General features: G+C 41.4%; 1 protein-coding gene across 1 annotated transcript in view; it reads right to left on the bottom strand.

Moving 5' to 3' along the window:
- PSMA5 (proteasome 20S subunit alpha 5) overlaps positions 1-18750 on the bottom strand; it is a 32352-nt gene extending 13602 nt beyond the window's left edge. Inside the window, exons 1-3 of the mRNA XM_010589537.3 lie at positions 18594-18750; positions 12728-12794; positions 3627-3753 (exon numbers count right to left, since the gene is read on the bottom strand). Coding sequence (XP_010587839.1) covers positions 3627-3753; positions 12728-12794; positions 18594-18622 — 223 coding nt within the window. The 5' untranslated portion in view covers positions 18623-18750. The remainder of the gene's footprint in view (positions 1-3626; positions 3754-12727; positions 12795-18593) is intronic.
- Positions 18751-19174: the final 424 nt, after the last annotated feature.

Here is a 19174-nt window from a genome sequence, read left to right as displayed (position 1 = left end):
AACACAGGTAAACATCTTTCTGGTATCCTCTGCTTAGAAACCCCAATGGGCAGTCCCACCCTGTCCTATAGGATCACTAGGAGTTGGAATCCACTTGACGGCAGGGGGTAAGCATCCCTTTAGTGCACTTTCTAGACCTTGATGCACTTTCAAACTAAGCAAACACTAAAGAAATCAGGAAAAAGTAATCACCTCGCGATGGGCTACAGTACAAGTCTCTAGAACATAAAGTCAAAAGCCTTTTCACCTCCCTGTCCCAAACACAAACCAACTAGTTAGAGAGAAAGTCTGTCTGGTGGTCCAATATACCAAGATGACGGTTACAACCGTTACTTTACATGCCAGTGACATAAATCTAAACCTCCAGTCTAGGTCCTTCTCCTAACTTTCAGAGCTATAAAAGCAAATGACCCTCTTACTGTATCTACTTGGATATAACACAAACTCCTCAACTCACCTCATGTCCCTTCTAGACTCCTTGGCCCTCAAAACCAATCAGATCCCAAGTTTGTCTTCTCTACCTGGTTAATAATCTAGCATCAAGCCCTTGCTCTCCATTCCCCTGCCACTGCCTTGGTTAAAGCTCTCATCATCTTTTTGTCTGAACTATTCTAAATCTAAAAGCTAGTCTGCCTGTCTTTAGATCACCTTCAACAACAGTTATCAGAGCAGTCTTTCTAAAAGTCTAATATGATCGCATTATCTCATTGCTTAAAACTTTTCCCATCAATGCAAAAGGATCAAGTTCAAGCTCTCTGGCATGGTAAAAAAGGACTTCCACTGTCCAACTCCAGACTCATCCCTTGCCACATTCCACCTCCTAGTCATACTGAATTGCTTGTACACTGGTATTCCACATCACCAAGGCTTTGCTCATTCTACTCTCTGACTAGGATGCTTTCCCCATGCTATACCCAGACACTTATTCAACTGGTAAACATGTTCTTATCTTTCAGAATTCAACTCAGCTGAAGCACCACCTTCTTTGAATCAAGGCATCCAACCAGTTGGTTCTGGTTCGAACCCCTACTGAGAATTTGCATTTCCATCCCAGATATACTGAATCAGAATCTACAGTTTAACAAGATCCCCAGGTGATTCTTACATATAATAAATTTTGAAAACCACTGCTCTACTAGTAAGGATCCCTGGTAGTGCAGTGGTTAAAGCAATTGACTGCTAACTGAAAGTCGGCAATTCGAAACCACCAGTCACTCCGCTAGGAGAAAGTTGTGGCAGTGTGCTTCTGTAGAGATTTATAGCCTTGGAAAACTTATGGGGTCACTACGTCAGAATCGACTAGACAGCAGTGGGTTAGAGTTGGGCTCCACTAGTGGTTCTCAGAATTGGTCCCTACCCACCATCAGCATCACCTTGGAACTTGTTAGAAATGGAAAATTCCCAGCAGGGATTCAAACTGGACAGAACCAGCCCAAAGCCCTGTTTTGGATCCTTTTCTGAAAGCTGCATCTCATCTCCCCTAACTTCACAAAGGTGAAGGAAAATCAAGATCAACAGCCCAAGGCTGATTCCTATGAGGCGGAGGTCAGGCACGCCTCCTCTCTCCACCATTTTTACCAATTCTGACACCAACCACTAGGTTGGTTTAGGTGGGATTGTGCAAATACCACCACCAACCATCCCTCCTACGGCACTCTCTACTTCTCTGCTGGGTTCGATAACTCACTGCAATGGCCACACAGAACTCACAAACTATACTCACAATTATGGGGTTTATTAGGGAAGTAACAGATTACGATTCAGGTTCAGAAACGCTCAGGATACAGTTCTTCCATTAGGACAGCCTCTTCTCAGCTGTGCTCACAGGTATACCTCTCTATGGCCCTAGGCCTCTGCCCTACTCAGGCAAGTGTTACAAAGCTTTTAAACCCTGCCAAGAAGTGTCCAGAGGCACCCCACTCTGCCAGTAAGCCTCGGCCCAAAGGCACTCAGCTCTAGCTCTGTGGGTTGGCGAACCTAGCTCCACCAAGTGCCTGGAAGCCCCTACTTCTCCAGCAAGGCTTCTGCCCAAAGGCACTCGCTTTCTTGCTCCATGGGCCAGGAAGCCCAATGTGCCGTCTCCCGTTGTCTCTCTGCCGCAGCTTTCCACTGTCTTCAGTATTACAGCTCTCTGTCTCCCGGGTCCAGGACCTTCTCAGCACAGGAATCCCAGGTCCAAAACACATGCTCTCTGCTCCTGGCTATTCTTCCTTGATGATGGTAGGGTCTTCCTTCTGCTCTGGAATTGGCACTCTTTTAAGGCAAAACTGACCAGTCCCCTTGGTAAGCCACAACTGCCTTATTTGCACAATCCCACCTAATCACGTGGGGCCCTGGTGTCGAAATAGTTAAGCATTTGGCTGCTAAACCAAAGGCTGGCAGTTCAAATCCACCAGCCACTCCTTGGAAATCCTATGGGGCAGTTCTATTCTGTCCTATAAGGGTCGCTATGAGTCGGAATCAACTCATTGGCAAGGGGGTACCTAATCACTTGGGTGGGAGTTACAAGACCATGGTAAGAAAGGCCATACGAAAGCGATCCATTGCACCGCGTCCACTACGGCTGACCTCAGACAAAACTAGTTTTTTCCTTTTTACTCCTAGGGAGCACAGAGTACAGTCTTTCTTAATGCCTTTATCACGTAATTGCATTTACTTATTTACATGTCCACCTCCGTGATTACTGTATGCTCTTGGAAGCCAAAAGTATATCTTATTCTTTTCTGTATCCCTGGTATCTAACACAATGTCTGGCAAACAGTATGTTCTCAATTTGTTACATGAAGGGACAATGACCTACCTCCAAGAGACAGATGACTTGAGAAAAAGTAGACATAATATTCTACATAATCTTAATATTATGTCTCGATTTCTTTATCTGTGAAAAAGATAATGTCAAGTTCCCTCAGTTACTGTGCATTTAGTTCTGATGCCGAGTGGCTGATTATTTTACCAATGTTTAATTAGTTAGATAACTAAACAGATTAAGAGAACTTGGACAGCCAATTAAAATGCTATAAATAAGTAGAACTACGCACCCTGGGATGCTACAATGATGTCAAAAGTCAAGGTAGAGGAATTATAACAGAGAGCAACAAAAAGGCAGGGGGCAGGGGAGAGGGAAGGTATGAAAAATAAATCTGCAAAGAGAGGAAGAAGACTGGTCAGCTCACAGTCTATTATTCTTCTACTCTCTGAACTTTGGTCACTCTGAAGAGCTTTGAGAATTCCCGTTTTCTCATTTGATACCCCTAGCTTCCTACATAAAATCCTCTGCTCCTATAGCAGGTGGCTTCCGACCAGGGCTAACATTATGCATCAGTGAAGACCCACCCATCATAGGGAGCTGCTCTATGATTCAACCTTTACACATTTCAACAGCTCCCCCGTTTGCCAAGTCTTTATTTAAGGGAGAAGGGAACTTCCAGGAGTAGTTTAAACACAATTGAGTCCTGCTGCTGCTTCCTACTCCTATAGTTATGCAACACTGGCCTACTGCCTGGAAAACCACAGTCAATAAGAAGATAAGGCTTTCAACTCATGAATCTCCCTTTGGACAATCATGGAAAACTAATCATGGAAGATCCAGGTCAGACCTTGCAGAACGGCTTTCCCTGACTCCTTACCTATGTGAGCATCAATCTCTACAATTTTCTCAATGCTGCTGGGCTCCATGAGTGGGGAGGTAATTCTCTTCTCCACAGCTAGGCACACACCCTCTGACGTCTGGATCCCAATGGCTGTAGAACCAAGCTAAAGAGATACATGCTGTGGTTACCAAGTAGAGGTCAAAGAACAGTCTAATATACTCACCAAGAATCTTTGTGTATCTTCACAAGAAAGAAGCTTCAATCAGCCACATCTAGTACGCAGAGAGAACAAGGAACACCCTAATAAGGACTGTACTGTTTCTGTCAATGGCAAAAGCATGAATTTACAGAATTTTGTGCTTCTAAGGGGAACGTTCAATAAGGTCTTAAAAGCATCTCAAAAAAGATCAACTCTAATGCCAATATTTTTTTGGCTGAAATTCCAAAGTTCCAAACATAGGCAAGAAAGTTATCAAATTCTAATTTCTTTTTAGAGCTGATCTCTTTTCATCTCTGTTATCTTGGTCTATCCTGAAAGGTGGTATTTCCCAAAATTATGTGACCTCCAAAAAAAGTAACTTACTTAAAAAAAAAAAAAAGAACAGAAAAAATCAACACCAGTGTCACTACGAACATAAAAACATTAACTTGAATCATTAGTAGTCCACAATCTCAATCTCCATGCCACCATCCTAATCACCCACCTCTCTATGCTTCAGTTTCCTTATCTGCAAAATGGAATAATGATAACAACACCTACATCAAGAGATTAAATGCATTATCACATAAAATGGTGCCTAGCACATAAGAGCAACAAGCATGATTCTTATCACGTGTCTGGATTACGTCAATAGCCACCTACCCGGTCTCCCCATTTTTAATTAACTCTTCCAATGTACTTCTTATACTATGGCCTGACTGATCTAGTAAAATGCTATTCTCATTATGTTTCTTCTCTCAAAAACTAACCATCTCCTATAACATAACTGTCTACAACATAAAATCCAAATAAGCTTCCAAAACCCTCATAACCTAATGCCGTTTTTGTTTCTCACCCTTATTATTCATTATTCTCCAACAAAATTCCTCAGGTATCGCCCCACCCATTTTCTCATATAATATTACTCCCTACCTTTGCACCATTGCTCATGCTGTGCCCCTTGCTTGGAATACACTCTTCCCTCTACCTATCCAAATCCCACCCATCATTCACAAAGCCTTCCATGATTATGTATACTCTCTCCTCCAAATTTTCATTACATTTTGTTACTTCTCTAGAGCAATAACTGCCAAGTGCAAGCCTCAGACTCCTGGAGGCCTCAGTTACTGCAAAGGATTTCAAAATTCCATAAATCTTTATGTATGTTTAACATGTCTGCAGACTGAATGACTGTGTCTCACGTGTATTATTTTTCAGTGTGTAAACAAAGTTGTACCTTTGTTTAGAAGTGCTACTAAATGTATACCAGCTTTTTATAATGTATTTTCTTAATCAACAGATACAGGCATAACAAAAGAAAATGAACTGCCAAAAAAAAAAAAAGAGTGTTCATACTTCTAATTAAAGGCATGGACTGAACACATACATTATTCTGTTCCTTCCTCAAGCCTGATAATGTAAGATTAAAAGGCTTAAAACAAAATGTAACAAAAAAAGACAGGCATAAATTCACTGGAACAAAGAGAATGACAGAAGACACAGCAGTAAAATTTAGGAGCTGGAAAGCTGATGGGTTGAGTGATAATTTACTTAGCAGAACTGAGTAATTTGAATCCTTAAGGTAACAGTGGGGGAAGTCAAGAAACAACCCAATTTACGTATCACAGGACCCCTAAAAAGGCTGAGGAAACAGTGACAACAGGGACCTCTGGAATTAGAAATTAAGGAGAAGATAAAAACTGAAAGATTAGTATAATGCCTGCTTAAGAAATATTTCCAGGGCCCTCCTTTAGACTGGCCCCACTCCGTCTAGAAGACTCCACGGTCACACAGGGGGCTTTTGGCCTGGGGACACCAGACACAGCTGAAGGCAGGGGTATCTCACTGAAAACCTGTTGCTGTCTAGTCAATTCCGATCCACTGCAATCCCGTGTGCTTGAGAATAGAACTGTGTTCCACGGGGTAGTCTTGGCTATAATCTTACAGAAGCAGACTGCCAGGTCTTTCTTCTGCAGTGCTGCTGGGTGAATTTTAACTGCCAACCTTTTCAGCTGGCGTCACTTGGGTACCTTATTTTACTGAAACCGGGGATGAAGTAAAAACTTATAAACTTAATGTTAAGAACCCACCCAGCCTTCTTTCCCTACCTAACTCAGAAACCAGTAGCCAGACATACCTTCCAGGCATGAAATGAAAAGAGGCAGTTTTCTCTAGAGCAGTGGTTTTCAAAGTTTTTGACCAAAATTCACACTACAAAATACATTTTATATCGTAACCAAAACACACAACTGGATACAAATATATACATATAACAGAACCGAAGTCTCAACAAAAAACACTCAAAACTATGGGCAAGGCATTTTGATATCTACTGCTTTATTTCACTTCTTTAAAAAAAAAGTTCTAAAGCATTACTGAAAAAGAAGAAGAAAGTGGGAGGCCTCACTCTACCTGATTTTAGAACCTATTATACAGCCACAGTAGTCAAAACAGCCTGGAACTGGTACGACAATAGGCACATAGACCAATGGAACAGAATTGAGAACCCAGATATAAATCCATCCATGTATGAGCAGCTGATATTTGACAAAGGACCAGTGTCAGTTAATTGGGGAAAAGATAGTCTTTTTAACAAATGGTGCTGGCATAACTGGATATTCATTTGCAAAAAAATGAAACAGGACCCATACCTCACACCATGCACAAAAACTAGCTCCAAGTGGATCAAAGACCTAAACATAAAGACTAAAACGATAAAGATCATGGAAGAAAAAATAGGGACAACCCTAGGAGCCCTAAAACAAGGCATAAACAGAATACAAAACATTACCAAAAATGACGAAGAGAAACCAGATAACTGGGAGCTCCCAAAAATCAAACACATATGCTCATCTAAAGACTTCACCAAAAGAGTAAAAAGACCACCTACAGATTGGGAAAGAATTTCCAGCTATGACATCTCCGACCAGCACCTGATCTCTAAAATCTATATGATTCTGTTAAAACTCAACCACAAAAAGACAAACAACCCAATCAAGAAGTGGGCAAAGGATATGAACACACACTTCACTAAAGAAGATATTCAGGCAGCTAACAGATACATGAGAAAATGCTTTCGATCATTAGCCATTAGAGAAATGCAAATTAAAACTACAATGAGATTCCATCTCACTCCAACAAGGCTGGCATTAATCCAAAAAACACAAAATAATAAATGTTGGAGAGGCTGCGGAGAGATTGGAACTCTTATACACTGCTGGTGGGAATGTAAAATGGTACAACCACTTTGGAAATCTATCTGGCGTTTTCTTAAAAAGTTAGAAATAGAACTACCATACAACCCAGAAATCCCACTCCTCGGAATATACCCTAGAGAAATAAGAGCCTTCACACGAACAGATATGTGCACACCCATGTTTATTGCAGCTCTGTTTACAATAGCAAAAAGCTGGAAGCAACCAAGGTGTCCACCATTGGATGAATGGTTAAATAAACTGTGGTATATTCACACAATGGAATACTACGCATCGATAAAGAACAGTGATGAATCGGTGAAACATTTCATGACATGGAGGAACCTGGAAGGCATTATGCTGAGCAAAATTAGTCAGAGGCAAAAGGACAAATAGCGTATGAGACCACTATTATAAAATCTTGAGAAACAGTATAAACTGAGAACACATACTTCTGTGGTTACGAGGGGGGGAGGGAGGGAGGGTGGAGAGGGTTATTCACTGATTAGTTAGTAGATAAGAACTACTTTAGGTGAAGGGAAGGACAATACTCAATACACGGAAGGTCGGCTCAACTGGACTGGACCAAAAGCAAAGAAGTTTCCGGGATAAACTGAATGCTTCAAAGGTCAGCGGAGCAAGGGTGGGGGTTTGGGGACTATGGCTTAAGGGGACTTCTAAGTCAATTGGCAAAATAATTCTATTATGAAAACATTCTGCATCCCACTTTGAAATGTGGCGTCTGGGGTCTTAAATGCTAACAAGCGGCCATCTAAGATGCATCAATTGGTCTCAACCCACCTGGAGCAAAGGAGAATGAAGAACACCAAGGTCACATGATAACTATGAGCCCAAGAGACAGAAAGGGCCACATGAACCAGAGACTTACATCATCCTGAGACCAGAAGAACTAGATGGTGCCTGGCCACAACCGATGACTGCCCTGACAGGGAGCACAACAGAGAACCCCTGAGGGAGCAGGAGATCAGTGGGATGCAGACCCCAAATTCTCATAAAAAGACCAGACTTAATGGTCTGACTGGGACTAGAGGAATTCCGGCGGTCATGGTCTCCAAACCTTCTGTTGGCCCGGGACAGGAACCATTCCCAAAGACAACTCATCAGACGTGGAAGGGACTGGACAATGGGTAGGAGAGAGATGATGATGAAGAGTGAGCTACTTGTATCAGGTGGACACTTGAGACTGTGTTGGCATCTCCCGTCTGGAGGGGAGATAGGAGGGTAGAGAGGGTTAGAAACTGGCAAAATTGACACGAAAGGAGAGACTGGAAGGGCTGACTCATTAGGGCGAGAGTAAGTGGGAGTAAGGAGTAAGGTGTATGTAAGCTTATATGTGACTGACTTGATTTGTAAATGTTCACTTAAAGCTCAATAAAAATTATTATTAAAAAAAACCAAAGTTCCTCATGATGACCCACTACAGTAATTCCAATACCCACTAGTGAGTTGAAAAACATAGCTGCAAAGAATGTGACCAGTTCGAAAGAGAAAAGAATTTTTTTGATCCTTGAAGAAAAATAAGATATTTCATCCATAAAACAAAAACAGGATGCTAATAAGGGGGAATAATATCTAGCTTTAAATTTAAAAATAGTTTCTTATGAAACTATTGGAGAATTAGAGACTAGGATGGATGCATGAGGCAGTTCACCTAAATGGAGGGACTAAATCAAGAAAGAAGATGACATGGGACCTAACACAGGGGGAGTGAACTGAATCCCTAGGCTGATGCCAACAGAAGGTCCCAAGTCCGCGCAGCAGGCCCAGAGAACAACCAGTCCTGACTGGAGCAGTCAGGAGGCTCTAAGACCTCTTTAAGAATCCTTAATACACTTAACGTGCTTGACTGTTTTGAGAGGATAGTTACATAATTTGGAGAGACTCTGGGAGTGAATTACTAATATGCACATACATACTATATACTATATTAAGCAAATTTTAAAAAGAGAATTACTAACCCCCAGGAAAACAATGTTGTGCAGAAACAGAAAAATAATCAGAGAACACAAAATGGTTCAGTATGACTATTTACATAGTCATACTAACAAATTTGTTGAATAATGATTTAACAAAATTATGATACATAGGATATACATAGAGAGAGAGGGAGAGGGTGGCCCCACCCTCACCCCAGGAGGAAAGTGTGTGTGTTTGGGTGGGGGGCACTGAAATCCTCATCCTTCTTAATGAAAAGTCAATGGATAATGTCCAAACAAAAAATCATAAGCCAGGATATGGAAATAAATCCCAAGAAAATTAGCAGCTAAAAGAGTTTAAAGTATTGCCTGTGGAGAACTGAAAAAGGAGTGGGGTATCAGGGATTGCTGTTTTTGTTATGAGGTTTATAGAACTATTTTACTTTATGACTCTAAAACTACATGCATGTATACTTCAAAAAAACAGAAGTCAGAAACTTCTATCACTGGGTATAGTGCAAGGTTCAGAATTGGAAAAGGTGTCTGACAGCATTACATCCTTTCATTTTACTTATTCAATCTGTATGCTGAGCAATAATCTGAGAAGATGGATCACATGAAGATTGGAGCAAGACTCATTAACAACCTGCAATATGCAGATGCCACAACTCTGCTTGCCAAAAATGAAAATGAAGACAAACTGAAGAGTGCTTACTTATGAAGGTCAAGGACTAGAGCCTTCACTGTGGCTTACACCTGAATGTGAAGAAAAAAAAATCCTCACAACTGGACTGTTAAACAACATCATGAGAAATGAAGAGGAAATTGAACTTAATGATGTCATTCTTCTTGGATCAACAATCAGCATTCATGGAAGCAACAGTCAAGAAATCAAATCATGTATTGCACCGGGCAAATCTGCAAAAGACTTAAAGTTTTAAAGCAAAATGTTACTTTGATGACTAAGGTGCCCCAACCCAAGCCATGGTCTTTTCAATCACCTCATACGCATGGGAAAGCTGGACACTGAAAAAGGAAGACAGAAGAAAAACTGATGCATTCTAATTGTGGTGTTGATGGAGAATACTGAATATACACCATGCACTGACAGAAGAACGAACAAAACCATCTCAGAAGAAATACAACCAGAACGTTCCTTAGAAGGCAAGGATGGGGAAAACTTCAGCTTGCCTACTTTGGACAGGTCACCAGCAAAAACCAATTGCTTGAAAAGGACATTGTGGTCGGTAAAGTAGAGCATCAGCAAAAATGAGGGAAGCCCTCAATAAGATGGACTGACACAATAGTCAAAACGACGGACTCAAACATGCTAACAATCATGAAGATGGTCTGGGCAATGTTTTGTTCTGTTATACATAAGGTCACAGTAGTCAGAGGTGACTCAATGGCCCTAAGAGCAACAACTGCCACAGAATTTAATTTAGCACTTGGTTGTTCTCTAATTGTTTTATATATAGTATACTGATCTTGAGCTCCCAATCAGACAGGGCAGAACAGAATTCATGTCTACTTTTTTATTTTATCTAGCCCAGTGGTTCTCAACCAGGGACCATTTTGCCTCCAAGAGGCAATTTGGCAAAATCTGGAGACATTTTTAGCTGTCCAGCAGCTGGGGCGGTGGGGAGGTTGCTACTGGTATCTAATGGGTAGAGGCCAGAGATGCTGCTCAACACCTTAGGACGCACAGGACAGCTTCAACAATAAACAATTATCTAGCCCAAATGGTCAACAGTCCCTGGATACTGTCATTATTTTGTGGAGGATGTGATTCGGCCTCGTAAGTTTCCACATCAAAAAACGGTCAATATTTTTGAGACAGGCTATTTTAAAAAAATCAAAATTCAAGATAATTTTATTTTGTACACTTACATTTTCCCCTTAGATATCTCAGTATTACAATTCTGTCTAAATCCCCCCATCCCTGGTTTGGTGGGGACTGGGGAGAGGGAGTGAGAGGAAACAATTGAAAAATATCTGACACTATCTTTAAGGTACCTCAAGGTGATAATTTCTATTTGTCAGCCACTTTTAGTCTTTCACCACCTCCTTTCATACTATTAAAGCCTTACATTTATCAAATTGTTTTCTCACTGGCCACTCATAACCGGGTTGTTGAAACTCCAAAGAGCCTGAATTTTCACACAGGTTAAGCCACACCCATTAAAGGCCACATCACTATTTCTGTTCTAGCCCAATCTAGGGCTACAGAGATCAGATACCTTCTCACCTTCTCTGGGCAATCTGGAAATCACTAGCCCCAAGGAGCTTAAAAGCAGAACCCAAAAAGCTGAGGATTACTCAGCACACACACTTGGGCAGAACTGCTGTCTTAGCTAAGGCTCAAACTAAATGCTACAGTTTGGAATTGTGAGTCTCACACTTCATAGTAATGTATGCTTTCAATACAGGGCAAAGATGATCAGAAATAGCAATAGACACTTGTGGCTGGCTCATCCTTTTCTGTCGCTAACCAAAAGATTGGCAGTTCCAATACACCAGTCACTCCTTGAAAACCCTATGGGGCAGTTCTACTCTGTCCTATAGGATCGCTATAAGTCAGAATCAACTGGATGGCAACAGGTTCAATGAGGATCTATCACAATGCTTCCATCTTCACTTCTATGTAGTCAACTCATCAGAATCGCCTTTGTCCTTTTTCAGATTCTCATACAAATATCTTCCCCAATATATTCTTTGTAGAAGAGGTAATCTAGAGGGAAGCACAATAGCTCTCTTCAATTGTGTGAAGATCTATCTTTCTGAAGAGGTTTAAACACCCCGTGTGGTTCAAAGGGCAAAACTAGAGTAAACTGAAGGATACTGCAGGAAGCTAAATTTTTGACTCAATACAAGAATAAATTTCCAAACCATTATGAACTGTTTTCAAGTAGAATGAGCTATCTTCTAAAATTCTGCCACTAGAGCTCTCCAAATAGAGATTATACAAACAGAGGCTGTTTCGGGATATAGTGGCGATTTAGCCAGAGTGAAGGATTGGGCTAGATCAGTGATTCTCAACCCTGGCTACACATCAGGATCACTGGAGGTGTCCTTACAAATACTGATGCCTGGGCCTTACCCCAGACAACCTAAGTCAGGATTTCTAGCGTGGGAACTATGCATCCCTCCCCCACCTTTAATAATCCTTCACTGATTCCTTTTCAATATTAGATTTCGAGATATTAGGTATCTGCATTTCCTATTAGTGTTTACTGCCAGGTTTCTGAAAAGCTATTTGGATTACTCGTAACCCAACAAATGTAGATCCCACTTGATAACTAACTTTAGATACAGATAACTTACATTCTAACTGGTTTTTTGAATACTGGTTTGAACTACTCAGGTTTACCTTACTAGATTGCAGAACACATCTCTTACTCAGTCCCTGAAGTCCGTAATACACATTCACAACCTTACCAACAAGAATACAGAGGTATGATCAATTAAAGAACTTGCTTGAGAAAACAAAGTAAAAAAATAATGCAAGTGCTAACGCCAGATTTCTACATCCTTCTTCATACCCAAGTGAATTATAAATACAAATATTCCTCCCTACCCTCCACCAAGAAAAAGTTACTTCTGTATTAACCATGAAGCAGTCACCTGTGTGCCCAAAAAGTTTTGAAATAGATGTTGGAATAGGATTGAAATTGTTTTTAAAATGATTAATAATGGTTGGGACAGAGAACATATTCTAATAGCCAGAACACATTTAATACAAATGTTCTGCCAGCAAAGTGTAAGGCTGCCATGAAATTTCAAGAAGTCTGCCGCTTGCTACTATACCTTTATAGCCTCAATGGCATATTCCACTTGAAATAATCTTCCTTCAGGAGAAAAAGTATTCACGCCCCTATAATTAAAAAAAAAAAAAAGGCATTAAAAAATTATCAGAAACACTAATCACAAAGGCACTGAACTCAAGTTCCTTGACATCTAGCTCAGATGGCTACAAGACGTGCATGTTGTCATTATTCTCTTCTTGGGCAACAACCACCTGCAGTCTGTATTTTTGTAAGTTCACAGTGGAACCTATATGTAGAACCCTCATCTGCCCCAGAAACTCCTCCCAAACTGATCAGATGTTAACAACCGACTCCTCTGCCTCAATCCTGAATCAATCTGGAATTCTTATGGTAACTTCACATCCCAAATTATGAGGAAATTCCCAGGAAAATATGCATTTATCCTTACCCTCTTCTCATTGCATGCATTTGATGTTATTACCTCACTTTTTAGTAAAAGTTAATCACAGGTACGTTTCTCTACTTATTTTATGAGTTAGTACTGTCATCTTAATAGACTGAGGTTAGTATAGTTCCTAAAGCCTAACCTTGTTCATTTACTCCACACACATACATATTACACGCCAGACTGCTTTTCCTCCAAAACACTTCCTCACCTTCTTGCTCTAGTTTGTCAGAAATCCCTATGGAGAAGCACCAGTCGTGGTCTTAGCTATAACCTGTTGCTGTCGAGTCGATTTTGACTCACAGCAACCCTACAGGACAAAGTAGAACCGCCCCATAGGGTTTCCAAGGCTATATTCTTCATGGAAGCAGATTGCCACATCTTTCTCCCGTGGAATGGCTGGTGGGTTTGAACCACCGACCTTTCAGTTACCAGCCAAGCACTTAACCACTGCGCCACCAGGGCTCCTCCCAGCACCCAATGGACACTTTAAAAGTACTTCAACAAGTGAATGAAAATGGTATGACTCTTGACTTATAAAGTCTGTGCTTTGTAACAGGTAACATGATATATTAAAAAAAAAAAAAAAAAACCATTGCCATCAAGTTGATTCCGACTTATAGCGACTGTACAGGACAGAGCAGAACTGCCCCATAGGGTTTCCAAGGAGTGCCTGGTGGATTCGAACTGCTGACCTTTTGGTTAGCAGCTGTAGTTCTTAACCACTGCACCACCAGTGTTTCCTATATGATACATAGTACAGTGTTTTCAAGTTATGTTTTATCAAAAGTAACTTTTTTTGAAAGAAATTTTATATACAATCCCAATATGTAAAGCAGATAATAAAAGCTGACATTTACTGAGCATTTACTATACGCCTGGCACTATTTTAAGCCTTTAAATGATTTCACTCACTTACTCCTCGATACACAAAGTGGGTACTTTAAGGTAGATACTATTTTACAGACGAGGAAATTGAAGCACAGAGAGGTTACATAATTTGCCCAAAACCACTCAGTACAAAGAGGTGGAGCTGAATTAAAACTCAAGCAATCTGAGTATAGAGACCAAGTTCTCAACCACTCCACTATACTGTCTCTGGAAATTATTCCTGCAAAAACAAGGTGGAGGGAGAATCCTACTACCTGAGCCTCCAGTTTGCCCCTGAGGTTATTTGCAAGAAAGTTTAGGCCTCTAACCAGCAGTTGAAAAATCACTGAGAGAAGCCTCCCATCAGAAGACCTGGAACTGAGTTCTAGTTCTGCCGCTTACTAGCTAAGTGAACACAGTGGATCACTTAATTGATCTAATCTTTAATTTCCTCATCTGAAAAACAAATAATATTTGTCCTGCCTCTGTCACAAAACAATTGAGTACTGAATTGCAGTGTATGAAAGAACTTTGTAAATTGCAAAGTACTACATGAGTGTAGTACCTTTTCCCCAATGAGGTATTACTACTTCCTCCCTAATATGGGCTCTGTTCTTGCCCTCTTCTCCAACTTTACTTCCTCCCTGAGTTATTTCATCTATACCAAACACTAACTACTCCCAAATCTCTATCACCACTTTTACCTTTTTCCTGATTAATCTAAATGCCTGCTGGGCATTGCCACTGGGTGTCCCTTTAGCACCTAAAAACTGGACACTTTTCCAATGTGAAATAATCTCTTTAATATATAACCCCTGCAAAATCATTTTAATCTCCTGCCATTCCTACTTCACTTTCATTTTAAAACACCTTCAATTTCCCAGTTCCCCAAGCTAGAAAGTTCTAAACGATCTCATTCCCCCTCCCGCCTCCCCTATATCCAATCATATGTCAAGTCCTATCAGTTCACATCAATTCTTCCCCCACAGTAACTCATCACTCTCTGCCTTCCATTCTCAATGTCCTTATTACCTTTGACCTAACTATTGTAATAGCCTCCTAACTGGTATTGACTCGTTCTTTCCTCTAACCCAGTCACTTAAACTCTGTAAAACCCAATTATGATGATGTAACTTCTTAAAGCAAAAATTAATGGCACACAACCACAATGAGATACCGTTTCACTCCCATTAGGATGGCTGAGATTAAAAAAAAGAAAATAACAAATGTTGGTAAGGATGTGGGAAAAGTGGAACCCTTACCTATTACTGGTGGGAATGCAAAATGGTACAGCCACTGTGGAAAACAGTGTGGTGGTTCCTCAAAAATTAAAAACAGAACTACCATATACCCCACCAGTTCCACTCCTAGGTATATACCCAAAAGGCTTGAAAGCAGAGACTCAAAGAGACTTGTATACCAACATTCACGACAGCACTATTAATAGCCAAAAGATGGAAACAACCTAAATGTCCATCAACAGATGAACGGATAAACAAAATGTGGTTCATTCAGTGCAGCATTACTCAGCCAGGAGGAGAAAAGAAGTCTTGATACATGCAACATTATGGATGGAGCTGAAAGACGTTATGCTGAGTGAAATACGCCAATCACAAAAGGACATTTGACCTCACGTATACAAAAAGGCAAGAAAAGGCAAATGTACAAAGAACAAAGCTTATTAGTGGTTACTAGGGGTGGGAGGAAGGGGAAAAGGGGGAGGCTTAACGATGATGGAAAAAAATCACATTAAGGATAGGGTTGCACAGCTGATTACTGTAATTGCTGTCAATAGTTGTACTATACCTATAAAAAGTTATATTGGCAAAAGTTGTGTGGCAGTCGTATTTATTACAACAACCAAAAAAAAAAAAAGGGCAGCTGCTGAGGCTGCTTATGTACAACCAAAATCTTCATGGGATTTGGTTTCTTGGTTTGGAGGTTTAGGGTCATGGTTTCATGGGACATCACAGTTAACTGGCATAATAACTCCTTTCGTGCTTCTGTTCTACCTCCTAGTTCTTTGTATAGTGCCTGGGGTCTTAAAAGCTTGCAAGCAGTCATTCAAGGAACAACAATTAGTCTCTATTTCCCTGGGGCAACAGAGGAAGAATTCTTCAGGAACAGAAGGAGGATATGGAATGTGTGGCTAATTGCCTCCATTAACAACTGCCTCCTTGCCATGAGACCAGACAACTGGATGGTGCCTGGCTACCATTACTGAACATTCTGATCAAAGATTCTACAGAAGAATCCTGATCCAGAGGGGGAAAACGCAGAACAGAATTTCAAGTTCTCACGGAACTTGAGAACTTGATTTCCTGGGTTCACAAAGGTTAGATGAACCCCTGAAACTACTACCCTAATCTTTAAACCATAAACCAAAAAACATCCCCAGAAGTCTTCTCAAAACCAACAATAATTTAGCTTAACTAGGAAAATGCCTGCCTTGAGCATTATGTTTCTTAAGAACTACCTATAGGGGATCAAATTAACAACAGTAGCTTGAAAGATCAGATAGGAACCTTATAGGGCAGTGAATTTATATTAATGGGGGAGGAACAACTCAGAAAAGGAGAATGAGAATGATTGCACAACTTGCAGAATATAATCAGTGTTGCTAAATGGTACATGTAGAAACTGTTGAATTGGTGTACGTTCTGCTGTATATATTCTCAACAACAAAATAAAATTGAAAAAAAATTAATGGCACACAGTTGCCTACAGACTAAGACTCAAACTCCTTAAGCTCATATTAAAAACCTTCCAATATCTAGCACCATCCTCTTTTCCCCATATCTCCTGCTATTCCCATACATGTATCATATGCGCCAATCAGACTGGGCTTTTCCCAGATGAGCACTGTGCTTTCCCGCTGCCACTCCTATGTTTATCCCATCTCTGCCTGAAAACTATTTACTCATTAAAATCCTACTCTTTCTCAAGACCCAGTTTAATTATGAGCTCCTTTGGGAAGTCTTCCAAGATTCCCTGATATTGAATGGAATCTCTCATGGAAACACCTATAGTGTTGATCTGAGTTTCTCTTATGATGTTAATATGTTTGTCTCAAAGTACCGTTACTTTTGTAAACAGCTCTTTAAGAGACAGTCTCTTGTATGAGGAAAGCTTAGCGGCATAGTGGTTAAGTTCTATGGCTGCTAAAAGGTTGGCAGTTCCAATCCACCAGGCGCTCCTTGGAAACTCTATGGGGCAATTCTACCCTGTCCTATAGGGTCGCTATGAGTCGGGATCAACTCAACAGCAGCAAGTTTCTTTTGTATGAGGGCAAGGATCTTGATTTTGTTCACTAGGGTATGACCAGCACCTGGTTCATGTCTTGTACACAGCAAGCACCCAAATACATTAGCTAAGTGAATAAGGGCTGTATCTTAGGCGTTCTTGGGAAGACACGAAGATGAGTAACACAAAACAAATGATCACAAAACCTTAATAAAGTGTTTCTGATAAGGATAACAATTTTCATCAAGTACGCACACTAACTCAAAATTACATCACCCAAAGATGATTCTCTTGAAAGCTCTGGAAGCTAAATTTGACTAAGTCATTTTGTACAACAGTTGTAAGAAAAGATGTCAGTTTTTAAACTTCACAAACATCTTTCATGAGTCAGATGATAAAACTTTGACAGGGCAACTGTATACCTGACAAAAAATACAACTTGTCAAGCAACCTAGCACAAAGAAAACACCTGGCTTTTTTGAAACTTAATAGCTGTGTGAAAACTGATCAAAACAGAAACTGAAAGTAAAAATGTCTACAGCATGAGCATGTACAATTTAAAATTACTCAATATCCCGAAATCCTTTTTTTTTTTAATAAACACAACAATCTCACAATCTTGACTTTAGAAAGCATTAGACTGGTCTTCAAAAACACACTAAAATTTACTTGCTTTGAAACTGAAAAAGTAAAAAAAAAAGTCTAGGTCAAATGAAATCAGCATGATGAGAAAGCTCTCGAGAAGCACCCTAAATTCTCGTTCCTATAAAATCAGACTCAGTCATTTAACACATCTGGGCACAGCTGAGAATGCCTTTGCTCTTTTGAAGGAACCATACATCCCAGCATGCTCTATTCCCAAGATTAAGGAATGGAAAACGAAGTTGTTCTCAGATAAGAGGGGAACTAAAATTATCAAATCCATTTGATAATCTTCAGTTGGTTTTTCTTCCAGGCAGCAGATTTTTAAAAAAATGTTTAAAGGCAGTCAAAACTCTGCACGAGAAAGATGAACTGAGAGGGGAGTGACCCCCGGCCTTCTCCGGGTGAAAGGTCGGAATCCCGATCCCTCTGCCTTCTTCCCTAAGAACAAACCGGAGCTTCTCGCTTCCGCACAGATAGGACCCCAGCAGTGACTCAGCGGTAGGACACGTGCGGCCAACTCGCCCAAGCCCGGCTCTAGGGGAACACGGGGGACACGGGGGACGGTGGGGAGGGCAAGAAATCCCCCGGCCGGGCCAGACTCGGTTCCTGGGGGCGCCCCATGACATGGCAGAACCCAGGCCAAGGCCGGGCCCCAGGCCTGCCCACCCTTAACCCCGACCCAGCCTCCCCCCGCCGCACGGACCTGTCGTACTCAGACCGGGTGAGGAACATGGCGAGGGCAGGAGAAGGCGGCAGTGGCTACTTGGAGATTCTAAGGACCAACACGACTCCACCAGCACCCAAATCACCCACACACGCCCCAGGACTAAGGGCCCTGCTCCCAACTGCGCGTGCGTCCGCGACCCCTTCAGCCCGCCTTCTTCTGCCTGTCCCCTATTGGCTGGTCGCAGTTCTCGCCGAGGTGATTGGGCCAACGTGCTTCCCCGCTAGGTTTCAGTTGGTCCAGGGAAGGCGGGACAAGGGTCACCCTTCCGGTTTCAATGGCTGCTGGTTGCTAGGGGCGCTTGGAACCTGAGTCGCGAGGGAGAGCTCGCCTTTTAGGGAAGGTGTGAACCCCCTCCCCCCTCAAGAGTGGCAACGCAGGAACCTTATACAGAGACTTCGGTTGTCTGAACCCTGGTGTGATAGGTTCTTCGCCGGATCCCGTAATCCAAACCAGTGCACACTGGTCTCTTTTCAAACTGCATGCTCACTACCTCCTCACCTCTTCGAGCTCTGGCGCGGTCTCTGTCCTCAGTGCTGCGACGAGGGCCCCAGGACTCG

The sequence above is a fragment of the Loxodonta africana genome, chromosome 3 (genome assembly GCF_030014295.1).
Source record: "Loxodonta africana isolate mLoxAfr1 chromosome 3, mLoxAfr1.hap2, whole genome shotgun sequence".
In the NCBI taxonomy this organism is placed as follows: Eukaryota; Metazoa; Chordata; class Mammalia; order Proboscidea; family Elephantidae; genus Loxodonta; species Loxodonta africana.
The sequence above is the reverse complement of the archived record's forward strand: the minus strand, read 5'-3'. Positions and strand labels throughout refer to the sequence as shown.